Here is a 14,489-nt window from a genome sequence, read left to right on the forward strand (position 1 = left end):
CTCTCCATTCCTTTCCATCCCCTTCCATTCCACCTCCATCCCCCTCCAACCCCTTCCATTCCACTTCCAACCCCTTCCATCACCCTCCATACCCCCTCCTATCAACCCACATCCCCTTTCCATGCCACTCCATCCCCTTCCATCACTCTCCATACCCCCTCCTATCAACCCACATCCCCTTTCCATGCCACTCCACCCCTTCCCATGCCACTCCATCCCCCTTCCATGCTCCTCCAGCCCCCTCCAATCACTCTCCATACCCTCTCCTATCAACCCCCATCCCCCTTCCATGCCCCTCCACCCCTTCCCATGACCCTCCATCCCCCTTCCATGCTCCTCCATCCCCCTCCAACCCCTTCCATCACTCCCCATACCCCCTCCCATCAAACCCACCCTCCCCCTCCATCCCTATCCTTGCCCCTCCCCCCCCCATCCACCCCTCTCTACCCCTCTCCATCCCTCTCCACTTCCCCAACCCCTCCAGCCCCAGGCTGTTGGTGCTCTGCCAGGAGCATCCTTCCTGCTCCCAGGCTCCTATGGCACAAAACACCAGGTCCTGGCACCAAGGTTGGGGCAACCCTGGCAGGGATTGGACCTTTCCCCCCCCCCCCCCAGGGAGGAGCAGAGACACTCCCAGCAAGGATCAACTCTAAGCAATGATCAACTTTAATGGGCACAGGCCTAGGTGGGAGGGGGGGGAGAAGGGGGGAACACCCCTGGAACTTTCACACCCACTCAACCCCCCCCCCCACCCCCCAAACCCAGACACAGAACAACCAATCCCAGAGGATTTTGCAGCTGCTGGAAGCTGGCACAGGGTGGGTGGAGGGGGTAGGGGTGGGCAGAGCCATTCTGCCTTCCTCTGAGGAGCCACCAGCAAGGTGGAACCTTCCTCCTCCATCATCTTCAGCCTTGGCAGCATGGGATGGGCACACCCCGAGGGCACCAGGCTCTGGCTTTGCCCCTTCCAGTGTCTGCAGCCTTTATTCCCTCCCCTTTTTGCCCCCAAGGATGCCAAGTTCGGGGGGGGGGGAGGGGAGGAAGGGGAGGGATGGGGGTGGGGTTGGTGGCTGGGGGCAAGGGGCTTGGCCCCATCATGGGTCCCTGGGCACCCACAGCAGCCCTAGGAGGCAGCACAGCAGCAAAGCAGCCAGCGTTGGTCCTTCCCCCCCACCCCTCCCCCACCCGTGACCACCCCCAGGGGCATGGCATGAGGTGGGCGTCACTTTCCCCACCCCCACTCCCCTCTCCCCCGTGACCACCCTCTGCGTGGGCAGCCCCCCCGGGGGTGGCCATCACCTTCCCCTCCCCCCCGTGACCACCCCCTGCGTGGGCAGCCCCCCCGGGGTTGGCCATCACCTTCCCCTCCCCCCCGTGACCACCTTTCTGCGTGGGCAGCCCCCGGGGGGCATGGCAGGGGGTGGCCATCACCTTCCCCTCCCCCACCCGTGACCACCCCCTGCGTGGGCAGCCCCCGGGGGGCATGGCAGGGGGTGGCCATCACCTTCCCCTCCCCCCCGGGACCACCTTTCTGCGTGGGCAGCCCCCCGGGGGGCATGGCAGGGAGTGGCCATCACCTTCCCCTCCCCCCCGGGACCCCCCCCTGCGTGGGCAGCCCCCGGGGAGCATGGCAGGGGGTGGCCATCACCTTCCCCTCCCCCCCGTGACCACCTTTCTGCGTGGGCAGCCCCCGGGGGGCATGGCAGGGGGTGGCCAACACCTTCCCCTCCCCCCCGGGACCACCTTTCTGCGTGGGCAGCCCCCCCGGGGGCATGGCAGGGGGTGGCCATCACCTTCCCCTCCCCCACCCGTGACCCCCCCCCCTGCGTGGGCAGCCCCCCGGGGGGCATGGCAGGGGGTGGCCATCGCCTTCCCCTCCCCCCTGTGACCACCATTCTGCGTGGGCAGCCCCCCGGGGGGCATGGCAGGGGGTGGCCATCACCTTCCCCTCCCCCCCGTGACCACCTTTCTGCGTGGGCAGCCCCCCGGGGTTGGCCATCACCTTCCCCTCCCCCCCGGGACCACCTTTCTGCGTGGGCAGCCCCCCGGGGGGCATGGCAGGGGGTGGCCATCACTTTCCCCTCCCCCACCCGTGACCACCTTTCTGCGTGGGCAGCCCCCCCGGGGGGCATGGCAGGGGGTGGCCATCACCTTCCCCTCCCCCCCGTGACCACCATTCTGCGTGGGCAGCCCCCCCGGGGGCATAGCACGGGGGTGGCCATCACCTTCCCCTCCCCCACCCGTGACCACCCCCTGCGTGGGCAGCCCCCGGGGAGCATGTCAGGGGGTGGCCATCACCTTCCCCTCCCCCCCGTGACCACCTTTCTGCGTGGGCAGCCCCCGGGGGGCATGGCAGGGGGTGGCCATCACCTTCCCCTCCCCCCCGTGACCACCTTTCTGCGTGGGCAGCCCCCCCGGGGGGCATGGCAGGGGGTGGCCATCACCTTCCCCTCCCCCCCGTGACCACCTTTCTGCGTGGGCAGCCCCCCGGGGTTGGCCATCACCTTCCCCTCCCCCCCGGGACCACCTTTCTGCGTGGGCAGCCCCCCGGGGGGCATGGCACGGGGGTGGCCATCACCTTCCCCTCCCCCACCCGTGACCACCCCCTGCGTGGGCAGCCCCCGGGGGGCACGGCAGGGGGTGGCCCCCGGCAAGCTCAGCCCAGGTGGCTGCTGTTGGGCTGCAGTTTGACGCTGTCGGAGCTGCTCTGCGGGTCCGGAGCCTTCCTCGCCTGCAGCACCATGGTCCAGTACCAGAGGAAGATGAGGAAGCCTGGCAGAGGAAGCAGGAGAGGCGAAGTGAAGCCCCTCACCCATCGGCCAACAGCAGCTGAAGCTGTGCCAGGCTGCGTGCCAGGGCTGGGGCTTCTCCTACTCTACCCCCTGCCAGCTTCAGAAAGCCTTCCCCACCCCCACCCTCCCCCTCCCCTCCCCCCACCCGGCGCCGTCCTGAGCAGCCTCAGGGCTCGCACCTTGGAGGGAGTTGATGATGGTGAAGACGTAAAGGGAGGCGAGGCGGAAGGCTCCGGAGGTGAAGGAGAAGAAGATGAGTGCCCAGGGGATGCCCAGCAGGACGCTGAGCCCGCAGAGGGCCAGGAGGTGCTTCAGTTTGTGCCCCCTCTTGTTCTGCCGGGCGATCTCCCTCACCATGGCCCCCAGCATCACCGAGTTGAAGAGGAAGACGAGGCTGAAGAAGCCCAAGTTCACCACCTTGTGGAGCAGAGGGTTTGTGAGCCAGCAGCTGGGAGGGAAAGGAGCCCATGGAAGCGGTAAGGTTGGAGGAGATCATCAAACCCCCAAACCCCTTCCCCCCCCCTGCCCTGCCCAGAGCTGGCAGTGCCACTGCTGAGCCACTGCCACCCAACCACCTCCCTCAGCAGCACACCCGGGGCTGGGGACTCCACCACCTCCCTGGGACAGGGCTTGAGAGCCCTTCCTGGGATGAAGCTTTTGCTCCTCTCCAAGCTGAACCTTCCCCTGGCACAGCTTGAGGCTCTTTGCCCTCATCCTGGTGCTTGTGGCATGGGGGAAGAGCTCAACCTCATCTTAATGCCCCCTGGCACAGCTTGAGGCTATTTGCCCTCATCCTGGTGCCTGTGGCATGGGGGAAGAGCTCAACCTCATCTTAACGCCCCCTGGCACAGCCTGAGGCTGTTTGCCCTTATCCTTGTGCTTGTGGCATGTGGTAGAGCTCAACCTCATCTTAATGCCCCCTGGCACAGCCTGAGGCTGTTCTGCTGCCTGTGGGAAGAGCTCAACCTCATCTAAATGCTCCCTGGCACAGCTTGAGGCTCTTTGCCCTCATCCTGGTGCTTGTGGCATGTGGGATGAGCTCAACCTCATCTTAATGCCCCCTGGCACAGCCTGAGGCTGTTCTGGTGCTTGTTGCCTGTGGGCAGAGCTCAACCTCATCTTAATGCCCCCTGGCACAGCTTGAGGCTGTCCTGGTGCTTGTGGCATGTGGTAGAGCTCAACCTCTTCTTAATGCCCCCTGGCACAGCCTGAGGCTGTTCTGTTGCCTGTGGGAAGAGCTCAAGCTCATCTTAATGCCCTCTCAGCTTGGCAACACCTCCAGGAGTGGAGACTTCACCACCTTCCTGCCCAGCCTGTGCCAGGGCTTGAGAACCCTTTCTGGGATGAAGCTTTTGCTCCTCTCCAAGCTGAACCTTCCCCTGGCACAGCTTGAGGCTGTTTGCCCTTATGCTGGTGCTTGTGGTATGTGGGCAGAGCTCAACCTCATCTTAATGCCCCCTGGCACAGCTTGAGGCTGTTCTGCTGCCTGTGGGAAGAGCTCAACCTCTACTTAATGCCCCCTGGCACAGCCTGAGACTGTCCTGGTGCTTGTGCATGTGAGAAGAGCTCAACCTCTTCTTAATGCCCCCTGGCACAGCTTGAAGCTGTTCTGTTGCCTGTGGGAAGAGCTCAACCTCTTCTTAATGCCCCCTGGCACAGCCTGAGGCTGTTTGCCCGTATCCTTGTGGCATGTGGTAGAGCTCAACCTCATCTTAATGCCCCCTGGCACAGCTTGAGGCTGTTCTGTTGCCTGTGGGAAGAGCTCAACCTCTTCTTAATGCCCCCTGGCAAAGCCTGAGGCTGTTTGCCCTCATCCTGGTGCTTATGGCATGTGGTAGAGCTCAACCTCATCTTAATGCCCCCTGGCACAGCCTGAGGCTGTCCTGGTGCTTGTTGCATGTGGGAAGAGCTCAAGCTCATCTTAATGCCCCCTGGCACAGCTTGAGGCTGTTCTGTTGGCAGAGCTCAACCTCATCTTATTGCCCCCTGGCACAGCTTGAGGATATTCTGCTGCCTGTGGGAAGAGCTCAACCTCATCTGAATGCCCCCTGGCACAGCCTGAGGCTGTCTCCTCTTGTCCTGGCACTTGGTGCATGTGGGCAGAGCCCAACCCCAGCTGGCTGCAGCCTCCTCTCAGGCAGCTGCACAGAGCAATGAGCTCTCCCTCAGCCTCCTCTTCCTCACACTGCACACCCCCAGCTCCCTCAGCTGCCCCTCCCCAGCCCTCTGCTCCAGACCCTTCCCCACCTTTGTTGCCCTTCTCTGGACCTGCTCCAGCTCCTCAATGTACCTCTGGGAGTGAGGGAAGGAGAAAGGGCAGGGGAGGGATGGAGGAGGGAGGGCAGGGGAGGGATGGAGGAGGGAGGGCAGGGGAGGGATGGAGGAGGAAGGGCAGGGGAGGGATGGAGGAGAACGGGCAGGGGAGGGATGGAGGAGAACGGGCAGGGGAGGGATGGAGGAGGACGGGCAGGGGAGGGATGGAGGAGGAAGGGCAGGGGAGGGATGGAGGAGGAAGGGCAGAGGAGGGATGGAGGAGGAAGGGCAGGGGAGGGATGGAGGAGGAAGGGCAGGGGAGGGATGGAGGAGGAAGGGCAGGGGGGGGATGGAGGAGGACGGGCAGGGGAGGGATGGAGGAGGAAGGGCAGGGGAGGGATGGAGGAGGAAGGGCAGGGGAGGGATGGAGGAGGAAGGGCAGAGGAGGGATGGAGGAGGAAGGGCAGGGGAGGGATGGAGGAGGAAGGGCAGGGGAGGGATGGAGGAGGAAGGGCAGGGGAGGGATGGAGGAGGACGGGCAGGGGAGGGATGGAGGAGGAAGGGCAGGGGAGGGATGGAGGAGGACGGGCAGGGGAGGGATGGAGGAGGACGGGCAGGGGAGGGATGGAGGAGGACGGGCAGGGGAGGGATGGAGGAGGACGGGCAGAGGAGGGATGGAGGAGGAAGGGCAGGGGAGGGATGGAGGAGGACGGGCAGAGGAGGGATGGAGGAGGAAGGGCAGGAGGGGATGGAGGAGGACGGGCAGGGGAGGGATGGAGGAGGAAGGGCAGGAGGGGATGGAGGAGGACGGGCAGGGGAGGGATGGAGGAGGAAGGGCAGGGGAGGGATGGAGGAGGACGGGCAGGGGAGGGATGGAGGAGGAAGGGCAGGGAGGGATGGAGGAGGACGGGCAGGGGAGGGATGGAGGAGGACGGGCAGGGGAGGGATGGAGGAGGACGGGCAGGGGAGGGATGGAGGAGGACGGGCAGGGGGAAGGCTGTGTCCGGAGCCGGAGGAGCTGGGGCAGGCACACGGCCGCGGTCCGCCGCAGCCGCCCGCAGCTGCGTTCAGCAGCAGGCAGGGAGGCCGCGGGGGGGCTGAGGATGCTGTGCCGGGCACAGCGCTGGCCCAGCCGCTTGGCTCCCGTCTGGCACCCTCAGGACTCACATGGTGGCAGAGGAGGACTTGGCAGGCAGGGATCCGTGGATGGGGATGGAGAAGGAGCCGTAGTTGGTCCAGCTGGTCAGGAAGATCAGCGCCACGCAGGCAAAGGGCAGCCCTGAGAGGCGAGAGCAGAGGGAAGCAACCACCCTGCAGCACCTCCTGCAAGGACTTGTTGCTCCTTTCCATCCTCCCCTAACCCCTTACAGAGCTCCAAACCAAGGGGATCTAAACCAAGAGGCTCCCTGCCAAGGGGCACCAAACCAAGGGGCTCCAAACCAACGGGCACCAAACCAAGGGGCTCCAAACCAAGGGGCTCCAAACCAAGAGGCTCCAAACCAAGAGGCTCCAAACCAAGAGGCTCCAAACCAAGAGGCTCCAAACCAAGGGGCTCCAAACCAAGGGGCTCCAAACCAAGAGGCTCCAAACCAAGGGGCTCCAAACCAAGGGGCTCCCTGCCAAGGGGCTCCCTGCCAAGAGGCACCAAACCAAGGGGCTCCAAACCAAGGGGCAGCACCTGGTGTCAAGCCCCAGCCTGGCAGTGGAGCAGTGGACTCCCTAAAGCTGAAGCCACAGAAGATTCAGGTTGGAAGGGACCCTCAGAGGTCATCCAGTCCAACAGCACCACCCCCCTTGCAGTCAGCAGGGACACCTCCAACCAGAGCTTGGCTCTTGAGGCTTTCCTCTGACTGCACAAAGCTCTCAAGGAGAGCTTCACACCGCAGCCTCCTTGCCCAGAAGCACACCAGAGATGTGCAGATGCTTCCCTGCATCCAAGACCGTGGCTCTGGGCTGTCCTTGGTGTTCCTTTCCAAGAGCTTAAAACCCTCCAAAATGTGGTCTTCCCTTCCTGCCTGACCCTCTCCTTGCTCTAGCACCAGCCAGAAAAGTCTCTTGCCCCACTGAGCCCCTGGACAGAGGCTTCTCTCCTTTGAGAGCACCTCCCAGGCACAATCCCCCCTGCTCCATCCCCTTCTAGGCCTTCTGCATTGCATCGGGGAGGGAGGGGGAGGAAGGGGAGGGGAGGGGGAGGGAGGGGGAGGGAGGGGGAGGGAGGGGGAGGGAGGGGGAGGGAGGGGGAGGGAGGGGGAGGGAGGGGGAGGGAGGGGGAGGGAGGGGGAGGGAGGGGGAGGGAGGGGGAGGGAGGGGGAGGGAGGGGGAGGGAGGGGGAGGGAGGGGGTGGGAGGGGGAGGGAGGGGGAGGGAGGGGAGGGAGGGGGAGGGAGGGGGAGGGAGGGGGAGGGAGGGGGAGGGAGGGGGAGGGAGGGGGAGGGAGGGGGAGGGAGGGGGAGGGAGGGGGACGGAGGGGGAGGGAGGGAGGGAGAAGGGAAGGGAGGAGGGAAAGGGAGGGGGAGGGAGGGGGAGGGGATGGGAGGGAGGGGGAGGGAGGGGGAGGGAGGGGGAGGGAGGGGGAGGGAGGGGGAGGGAGGGGGAGGGAGGGGAGGGAGGGGAGGGAGAGGAGGGAGAGGAGGGAGAGGAGGGAGAGGAGGGAGAGGAGGGAGAGGAGGGAGGTGAAGGGAGGAGAAAGGAGGGGAGGGGGAGGGAGGGATGGAGGGAGGGGAGAGGAGAGGAGGGGAGGGGAGGAGGGATGGGTGGGGGGAAGAGGGAAAGGGAAAGGAGGGGGAAGGGGGAAAGGGAAAGGAGGGGGAAGGGGGAAAGGGAAAGGAGGGGGAAGGGGGAAAGGGAAAGGAGGGGGAAAGGGAAAGGAGGGGGAAAGGGAAAGGAGGGGGGAGGGGGAAATGCAAAGCAGGGAGAACGGGGAAAGGGTAAGGAGGGGGAAAGAGGGAAAGGGAAAGGAGGGGGAAGGGAAAGGGAAAGGAGGGGGAAGGGAAAGGGAAAGGAGGGGGGAAGGGAAAGGAGGGGGGAAAGGGAAAGGAGGGGGAAGGGGGAAGGGGAAAGGAGGGGGAAGGGGGAAAGGGAGGGGAGGGGGAAGGGGGAACGGGAAATGAGGGGGGAAGGGAAAGGAGGGGGAAGGGGGAAAGGGAAAGGAGGGGGAAGGGGGAAAGGGAAAGGAGGGGGAAGGGGGAAAGGGAAAGGAGGGGGAAAGGGAAAGGAGGGGGGAAGGGGAAAGGGAAAGGAGGAAGGAGGGGGAAGGGAAAGGAGGAAGGAGGGGGAAGGGGAAGGAGGCTGCCCCAGGCAGGGTGCCCACCCCCAGCGTGCTGTGTGCCAGCCCCAGGCTCACCCCAGCCCAGCAGGCAGAGCTTGAGGAGGAAGTGGTCCTGGTAGGCGTTGAAGACTTCGATCACCAGGCGGTAGAGGTTGTAGCCCTCGATGGCCATCCAGGTGAGGCAGCTGAGGAGGGAGAAGTGGAGGAAGGCCCCCCCGGCTCTGCAGATGGCCTGGCTGCTGGTGGCCAGGTGCTCAGAGATGAGGAAGGTGAGGTCCAGGAGGAAGATGGCCCCCAGCAGGTTCATGTGGATGTGCATGCTGGTGATCTGGTCTCGCTGCTTGCTCCTGCAGAACCCAGGGCAGGCAGACCTTAGCCACAGCACCTGCCCAGCACCTTGGGTACCCCCACAACATCCCACCAGAGCTCTCTGGTGGGACCACCCCCACCACAGCTGCCAATGGAGGTTCAGGCAGCTGCCCCTGCATGCAGGTCTTAGGCCAGGAGGGTCAGGAAGGGAGGAGTGACATCATTTCAGCCCTGAGCCATCCTCTGCTCAGGGGCATGACTCAGAAAGCAGAGAATCATCAGTCAGGGTTGGAAGGGACCACAAGGAGCAGCCAGTTCCAGCCCCCCCCCCCTGCCATGCCCAGGGACACCCTACCCAAGAGCAGGCTGCTCACAGCCTCAGTTGTGCTGCTTCTGCCTCTGTGTGCTGCTGCTGCTGCTGCTGCTCTGCCTCCCTGTGTGCTGCTGCTGCTGCTGCTCTGCCTCCCTGTGTGCTGCTGCTGCTGCTGCTCTGCCTCCCTGTGTGCTGCTGCTGCTGCTGCTCTGCCTCCCTGTGTGCTGCTGCTGCTGCTGCTCTGCCTCCCTGTGTGCTGCTGCTGCTGCTGCTCTGCCTCCCTGTGTGCTGCTGCTGCTGCTGCTCTGCCTCCCTGTGTGCTGCTGCTGCTGCTCTGCCTCCCTGTGTGCTGCTGCTGCTGCTCTGCCTCCCTGTGTGCTGCTGCTGCTGCTGCTGCTCTGCCTCCCTGTGTGCTGCTGCTGCTGCTGCTGCTCTGCCTCCCTGTGTGCTGCTGCTGCTGCTGCTGCTCTGCCTCCCTGTGTGCTGCTGCTGCTGCTGCTGCTGCTCTGCCTCACTGTGTGCTGCTGCTGCTGCTCTGCCTCACTGTGTGCTGCTGCTGCTGCTGCTGCTCTGCCTCACTGTGTGCTGCTGCTGCTGCTCTGCCTCACTGTGTGCTGCTGCTGCTGCTGCTCTGCCTCCCTGTGTGCTGCTGCTGCTGCTCTGCCTCCCTGTGTGCTGCTGCTGCTGCTCTGCCTCCCTGTGTGCTGCTGCTGCTGCTCTGCCTCACTGTGTGCTGCTGCTGCTGCTGCTCTGCCTCCCTGTGTGCTGCTGCTGCTGCTCCTCTGCCTCCCTGTGTGCTGCTGCTGCTGCTCTGCCTCCCTGTGTGCTGCTGCTGCTGCTCTGCCTCCCTGTGTGCTGCTGCTGCTGCTCTGCCTCCCTGTGTGCTGCTGCTGCTGCTGCTCTGCCTCCCTGTGTGCTGCTGCTGCTGCTCTGCCTCCCTGTGTGCTGCTGCTGCTCTGCCTCCCTGTGTGCTGCTGCTGCTGCTGCTGCTCTGCCTCCCTGTGTGCTGCTGCTGCTGCTGCTCTGCCTCCCTGTGTGCTGCTGCTGCTGCTCTGCCTCACTGTGTGCTGCTGCTGCTGCTGCTGCTCTGCCTCACTGTGTGCTGCTGCTGCTGCTGCTCTGCCTCACTGTGTGCTGCTGCTGCTGCTGCTTTGCCTCCCTGTGTGCTGCTGCTGCCCTGCTGCTCTGCCTCACTGTGTGCTGCTGCTGCCCTGCTGCTCTGCCTCACTGTGTGCTGCTTCTGCCCTGCTGCTGCTGCTGCTCTGTCTCACTGTGTGCTGCTGCTGCCTCTGCCCTGCTCCCTCTGCTTCACTGCTTCTCCTTCTTTGCCTGTGCCTCACTGCTCCTGGCCAGTGTGTTCTGCTCTGCCTCATGCTTCAGACCAGCTTGGCCCTGATGCTTTGGGCCTGAGCTGCCTGCAAGCTGCAGTGCCTCAGTTCCCCAGGAGAAGCCATTGCAGTGCCTCAGGCCCTGGCAAGCAGTGCCACTGCCATGCTGCTCTCTGCACAGCTGCCAGAGATGCTGCTGCACCTCTGCAAACCTCCCTGCCCAGAGGGACCAGGATCAGCTCAGACATCCTCTGCCTCTTGCCCAGCACCCTGGGAACACCTGGAAGCCTCTCAAGGGCTGAGCAGTTCCAACCCTGCCACAGAGGAGCCAGGGACTGTCTGGAAGCTTCCATTCCACCACAGTGAGTGGCACAGAGCTGCCCTAGGGCTCCAGGCTGCCTTTTACCTGTGAGTGTGGCAAAGCCACTTTGTGGCCAAACCTTTCCCATTCTCTCTGAGCCTCCTAAGTGAATGAATTGCCCAGAAGCAGCCTGGGGAAGCTTTTCCCCACCCAACCAGAGCCCGAAATGAACTCATTTGTGCCTAGTTGTGGGTGAGGCTTTGGGGGGGGAATTAGATTAACTCCATCTGTGGTCACTGCTGCCTCATTAATTGCCCCAATTAGATCATGGTCGTTTGGGTTGATGGTTGGAAAGCCTTGGACATGGTGACCTTGGAGGGGCCTTTTCCAACCCTCTGCTTTGCAAAGCCTGTGCCAAACAGTGCAGACAGAGAGAGCCTGGGGGGAGCTGGCAGGTCCTACCTGAAGTAGAGGAAGAGGATGGTGCAGATGGATGCCAAGGCTGAGATCAAGCAGCCAACGTAGCTGATGATGCTCAGGGAATCCCTGTGGGTGTAAGTGATCTCCGGGGAGGACACCTTGAGGAGGAGGAAGGAGAGGTGGTGAGGAAGAGCAGGCAATGGGCAGGAGGTGGAGGGCTGCAGGAAGGTTGCTACCCACCATCAGCACGGCGAAGTAGGTGAGGTGGTTGCAGCTGCACTCTGTCTGCCTGCTGCCCGCCGTGGTGGCACAGCCAGAGCTGGCCCAGCTGCCAGAGCTGGCTGAGGGAGAGGAAGGCACAGCACCTGCTGAGCACCAGCAAGGGCTGCTCAGCTGCTGGGAGTTTAGGGCAAGGTGTTCCTGGCCAGGGAAGGAGGCTACGAGGATGAGCGGAGGGTTGGAGCTGCTCTGCTGGGATAGAGGTTGGGCAGTGCCAGGCTGCAGAGCAGCCCTGAGCAGAGGCACTTGGGGGTGCTGCTGGAGGAGAAGCTCAGCAGGAGCCAGCAGTGTGCACTTGCAGCCCAGAGAGCCAAGCAGAGCCTGGGCTGCAGCAGCAGCAGTGTGGGCAGCAGGGCCAGGGAGGGGATTCTGCCCCTCTGCTCTGCTCTGCTGAGCCCACAGCTGCAGCCCTGTGCCCAGCTCTGGAGCCCTGTGCCAGGGGAGGGCTGGAAGGTGCCCAGAGAAGGCCAGGAGGATGCTCAGAGGGTTGGAGCTGCCCTGCTGTGGGCACAGGCTGAGAGAGTTGGGGCTGTGCAGGCTGCAGTGCAGAAGGCTGCAGGGAGAGCTTCTGGTGGCCTTGCAGTGTCTGCAGGGGGCTGCAGGAGAGCTGGGGAGGGACTTGGGAGGGTGGGGGAGAGTGATAGGAGTGGGGGGGATGGAGCAGAAGTAGAAGTGAGGAGATGGAGATTGGATGTGAGGAAGGAGTTGTTCAGCATGAGGGTGGTGAGAGCCTGGCACAGGTGGTGGTGGTGGAAGCCTCCTCCCTGGAGGTGTCCAGGGCCAGGCTGGATGTGGCTGTGGGCAACCTGCTCTGGTGGGAGGTGAAAGCCTCATCCCTGGAGGTGTCCAGGGCCAGGCTGGATGTGGCTGTGAGCAACCTGCTCTGGTGGGAGGTGAAAGCCTCATCCCTGGAGGTGTCCAAGGCCAGGCTGGATGTGGCTCTGGGCAACCTGCTCTGGTGGGAGGTGAAAGCCTCATCCCTGGAGGTGTCCAGGGCCAGGCTGGATGTGGCTCTGAGCAACCTGCTCTGGTGGGAGGTGAAAGCCTCATCCCTGGAGGTGTCCAGGGCCAGGCTGGATGTGGCTGTGGGCAACCTGCTCTGGTGGGAGGTGAAAGCCTCATCCCTGGAGGTGTCCAAGGCCAGGCTGGATGTGGCTCTGAGCAACCTGCTCTGGTGGGAGGTGTCCCTGCCCATGGCAGGGAGGTTGGAGCTGGATGAGCCTTGAGGTCCCTTCCAGCCCTGACAAATCTGAGTCTCAAAGTGAGGGTTCCAGCTTGCCCCATGCTTGTGGCCACCCTCAACACCCTCAGCATCAAGATCCATCCTGAAGCTCTCAGGTCAGCTACGGGGCAGGGGTGGGAGGTGAAAAGCTGCCCCTGGGCAAGCTTTAGAGAGCAGAGGGGCAGGGAAGGGAGGGGCAGAGGCACTGCCACCCCTCCCCAGCAGGTGTGTGGCACCCTGCCAGAGGAGCAAAGGGCAGCAGTTGGCTTGGTGGGCGAGGGCAGGGCACTCACCCGTGGTGCCCTCCTGCCAGAAGACACACAGAGGGGTCACGTTGCCCTGCAACGACAAAAGCATGGCCCCTGCTCAGCAAGCAGCTGCAGGGGGAGGGGTTGCTGCTCAACCAACACACCTGGCAGGGCAGAAGGTGCAGGGAGGGGGAGAGAAGGTCTCAGGAGGCAAAACACCTCTCAGTGTGGGAGCAGGCTCCAGGCAGAGCACAGCTCCAGAGCAGAGCCCTCCTGGGTCCCCTCTCCCAGAGCTCAGCTCCAGAGCAGAGCCCTCCTGGGTCCCCCTTTTGACCAGATCCCTCCTGGGTGCCCTTTTCCAGAGCACAGCTCCAGAGCAGAGCCCTCCTGGGTCTCCCTTTTGACCAGATCCCTCCTGGGTCCCCTTTCCCAGAGCTCAGCTCCAGAGCAGAGCCCTCCTGGGTCCCCTTTCCCAGAGCACAGCTCCAGAGCAGAGCCCTCCTGGGTCTCCCTTTTGACCAGATCCCTCCTGGGTCCCCTTTCCCAGAGCTCAGCTCCAGAGCAGAGCCCTCCTGGGTCCCCCTTTTGACCAGATCCCTCCTGGGTCCCCTTTCCCAGAGCACAGCTCCAGAGCAAAGCCCTCCTGGGTCCCCTTCTCAAGAGCTCAGCTCCAGTGCAGATCCTCCTGGCAGCTCCAAGGCATGGACCTGCTGGATTGGGATCAGGATAGAGCAAACCTTGGGCATGGATCTGCTGGATTGGGACCAGGATAGAGCAGACCTTGGGCATGGACCTGATGGATTGGGACCATGATAGAGCAGACCTCAGGCATAGACTTGCTGGACTGGGACCAGGATAGAGCAGACCTCGGGCATGGACCTGCTGGATTGGGATCAGGATAGAGCAGACCTCGGGCATGGACCTGCTGGATTGGGACCAGGATAGAGCAGACCTTGGGCATGGACCTGCTGGACTGGGACCAGGATAGAGCAGACCTTGGGCATGGACCTGATGGACTGGGACCAGGATAGAGCAGACCTCAGGCATGGATCTGCTGGATTGGGACCAGGATAGAGCAGACCTCAGGCATGGATCTGCTGGATTGGGACCAGGATAGAGCAGACCTCAGGCATGGATCTGCTGGATTGGGACCAGGATAGAGCAGACCTTGGGCATGGACCTGCTGGATTGGGACCAGGAAAGATCAGACCTCGGGCATGGACCTGCTGGACTGGGACCAGGATAGAGCAGACCTCGGGCATGGACCTGCTGGATTGGGACCAGGATAGAGCAGACCTTGGGCATGGACCTGCTGGACTGGGACCAGGATAGAGCAGACCTTGGGCATGGACCTGCTGGACTGGGACCAGGATAGAGCAGACCTTGGGCATGGATCTACTGGACTGGGACCAGGATAGAGCAGACCTTGGGCATGGACCTGCTGGACTGGGACCACCCTGAGCTGGCAGGGCCTCAGCCCTCCTTGCCCCTCCATTCCTGGAGGTTGTTTCCCACCTACCAGCAGCTGCTCATGGAAGAAGGTGAGGACCATTGGCTCAGAGAGGTTTGCCACCACTTTGTCCACCAGGGAGATGCCCACCACCCTGTCACCCAGGACCTGGCTGCTGTTCTCATCCTGTTGGAGAAGGAGAAGAGATGGTGGCAGCGTGGGGAGGAGGAGCTGCAGGCCACAGCCTCCAGGAGGAGATCTTTGTGCCTGGTTCCTTCTAGCTCATCCTCGAAGCATCTTCTACCCT

The 14,489-nt window shown here is 63.6% G+C and overlaps 1 protein-coding gene across 7 annotated transcripts in view; it reads right to left on the reverse strand.

The window, feature by feature from the left end:
• Positions 1–2,284: 2,284 nt before the first annotated feature.
• Positions 2,285–14,489, reverse strand: part of LOC135184604 (adhesion G-protein coupled receptor G1-like) — a 33,024-nt gene continuing 20,819 nt past the window's right edge. For 2 of the 7 annotated variants that reach the window (XM_064160553.1, XM_064160550.1), the window contains exons 7-15: positions 14,252–14,368; positions 12,778–12,823; positions 11,224–11,351; positions 11,026–11,141; positions 8,388–8,659; positions 6,213–6,324; positions 2,972–3,240; positions 2,604–2,772; positions 2,285–2,467 (exon numbers count right to left, since the gene is read on the reverse strand). In XM_064160553.1, the coding sequence (XP_064016623.1) occupies positions 2,657–2,772; positions 2,972–3,240; positions 6,213–6,324; positions 8,388–8,659; positions 11,026–11,141; positions 11,224–11,351; positions 12,778–12,823; positions 14,252–14,368 (1,176 nt within the window). In that variant the 3' untranslated portion in view covers positions 2,285–2,467; positions 2,604–2,656. Of the gene's footprint in view, positions 2,468–2,493; positions 2,773–2,971; positions 3,241–6,212; positions 6,325–8,387; positions 8,660–11,025; positions 11,142–11,223; positions 11,352–12,777; positions 12,824–14,251; positions 14,369–14,489 lie in introns of those variants that run through there. The other 5 variants (XM_064160555.1, XM_064160556.1, XM_064160554.1 and 2 more) reach the window with 5 other exon arrangements.

This window comes from Pogoniulus pusillus, chromosome 20, assembly GCF_015220805.1.
Source record: "Pogoniulus pusillus isolate bPogPus1 chromosome 20, bPogPus1.pri, whole genome shotgun sequence".
Lineage (NCBI taxonomy): Eukaryota > Metazoa > Chordata > Aves > Piciformes > Lybiidae > Pogoniulus > Pogoniulus pusillus.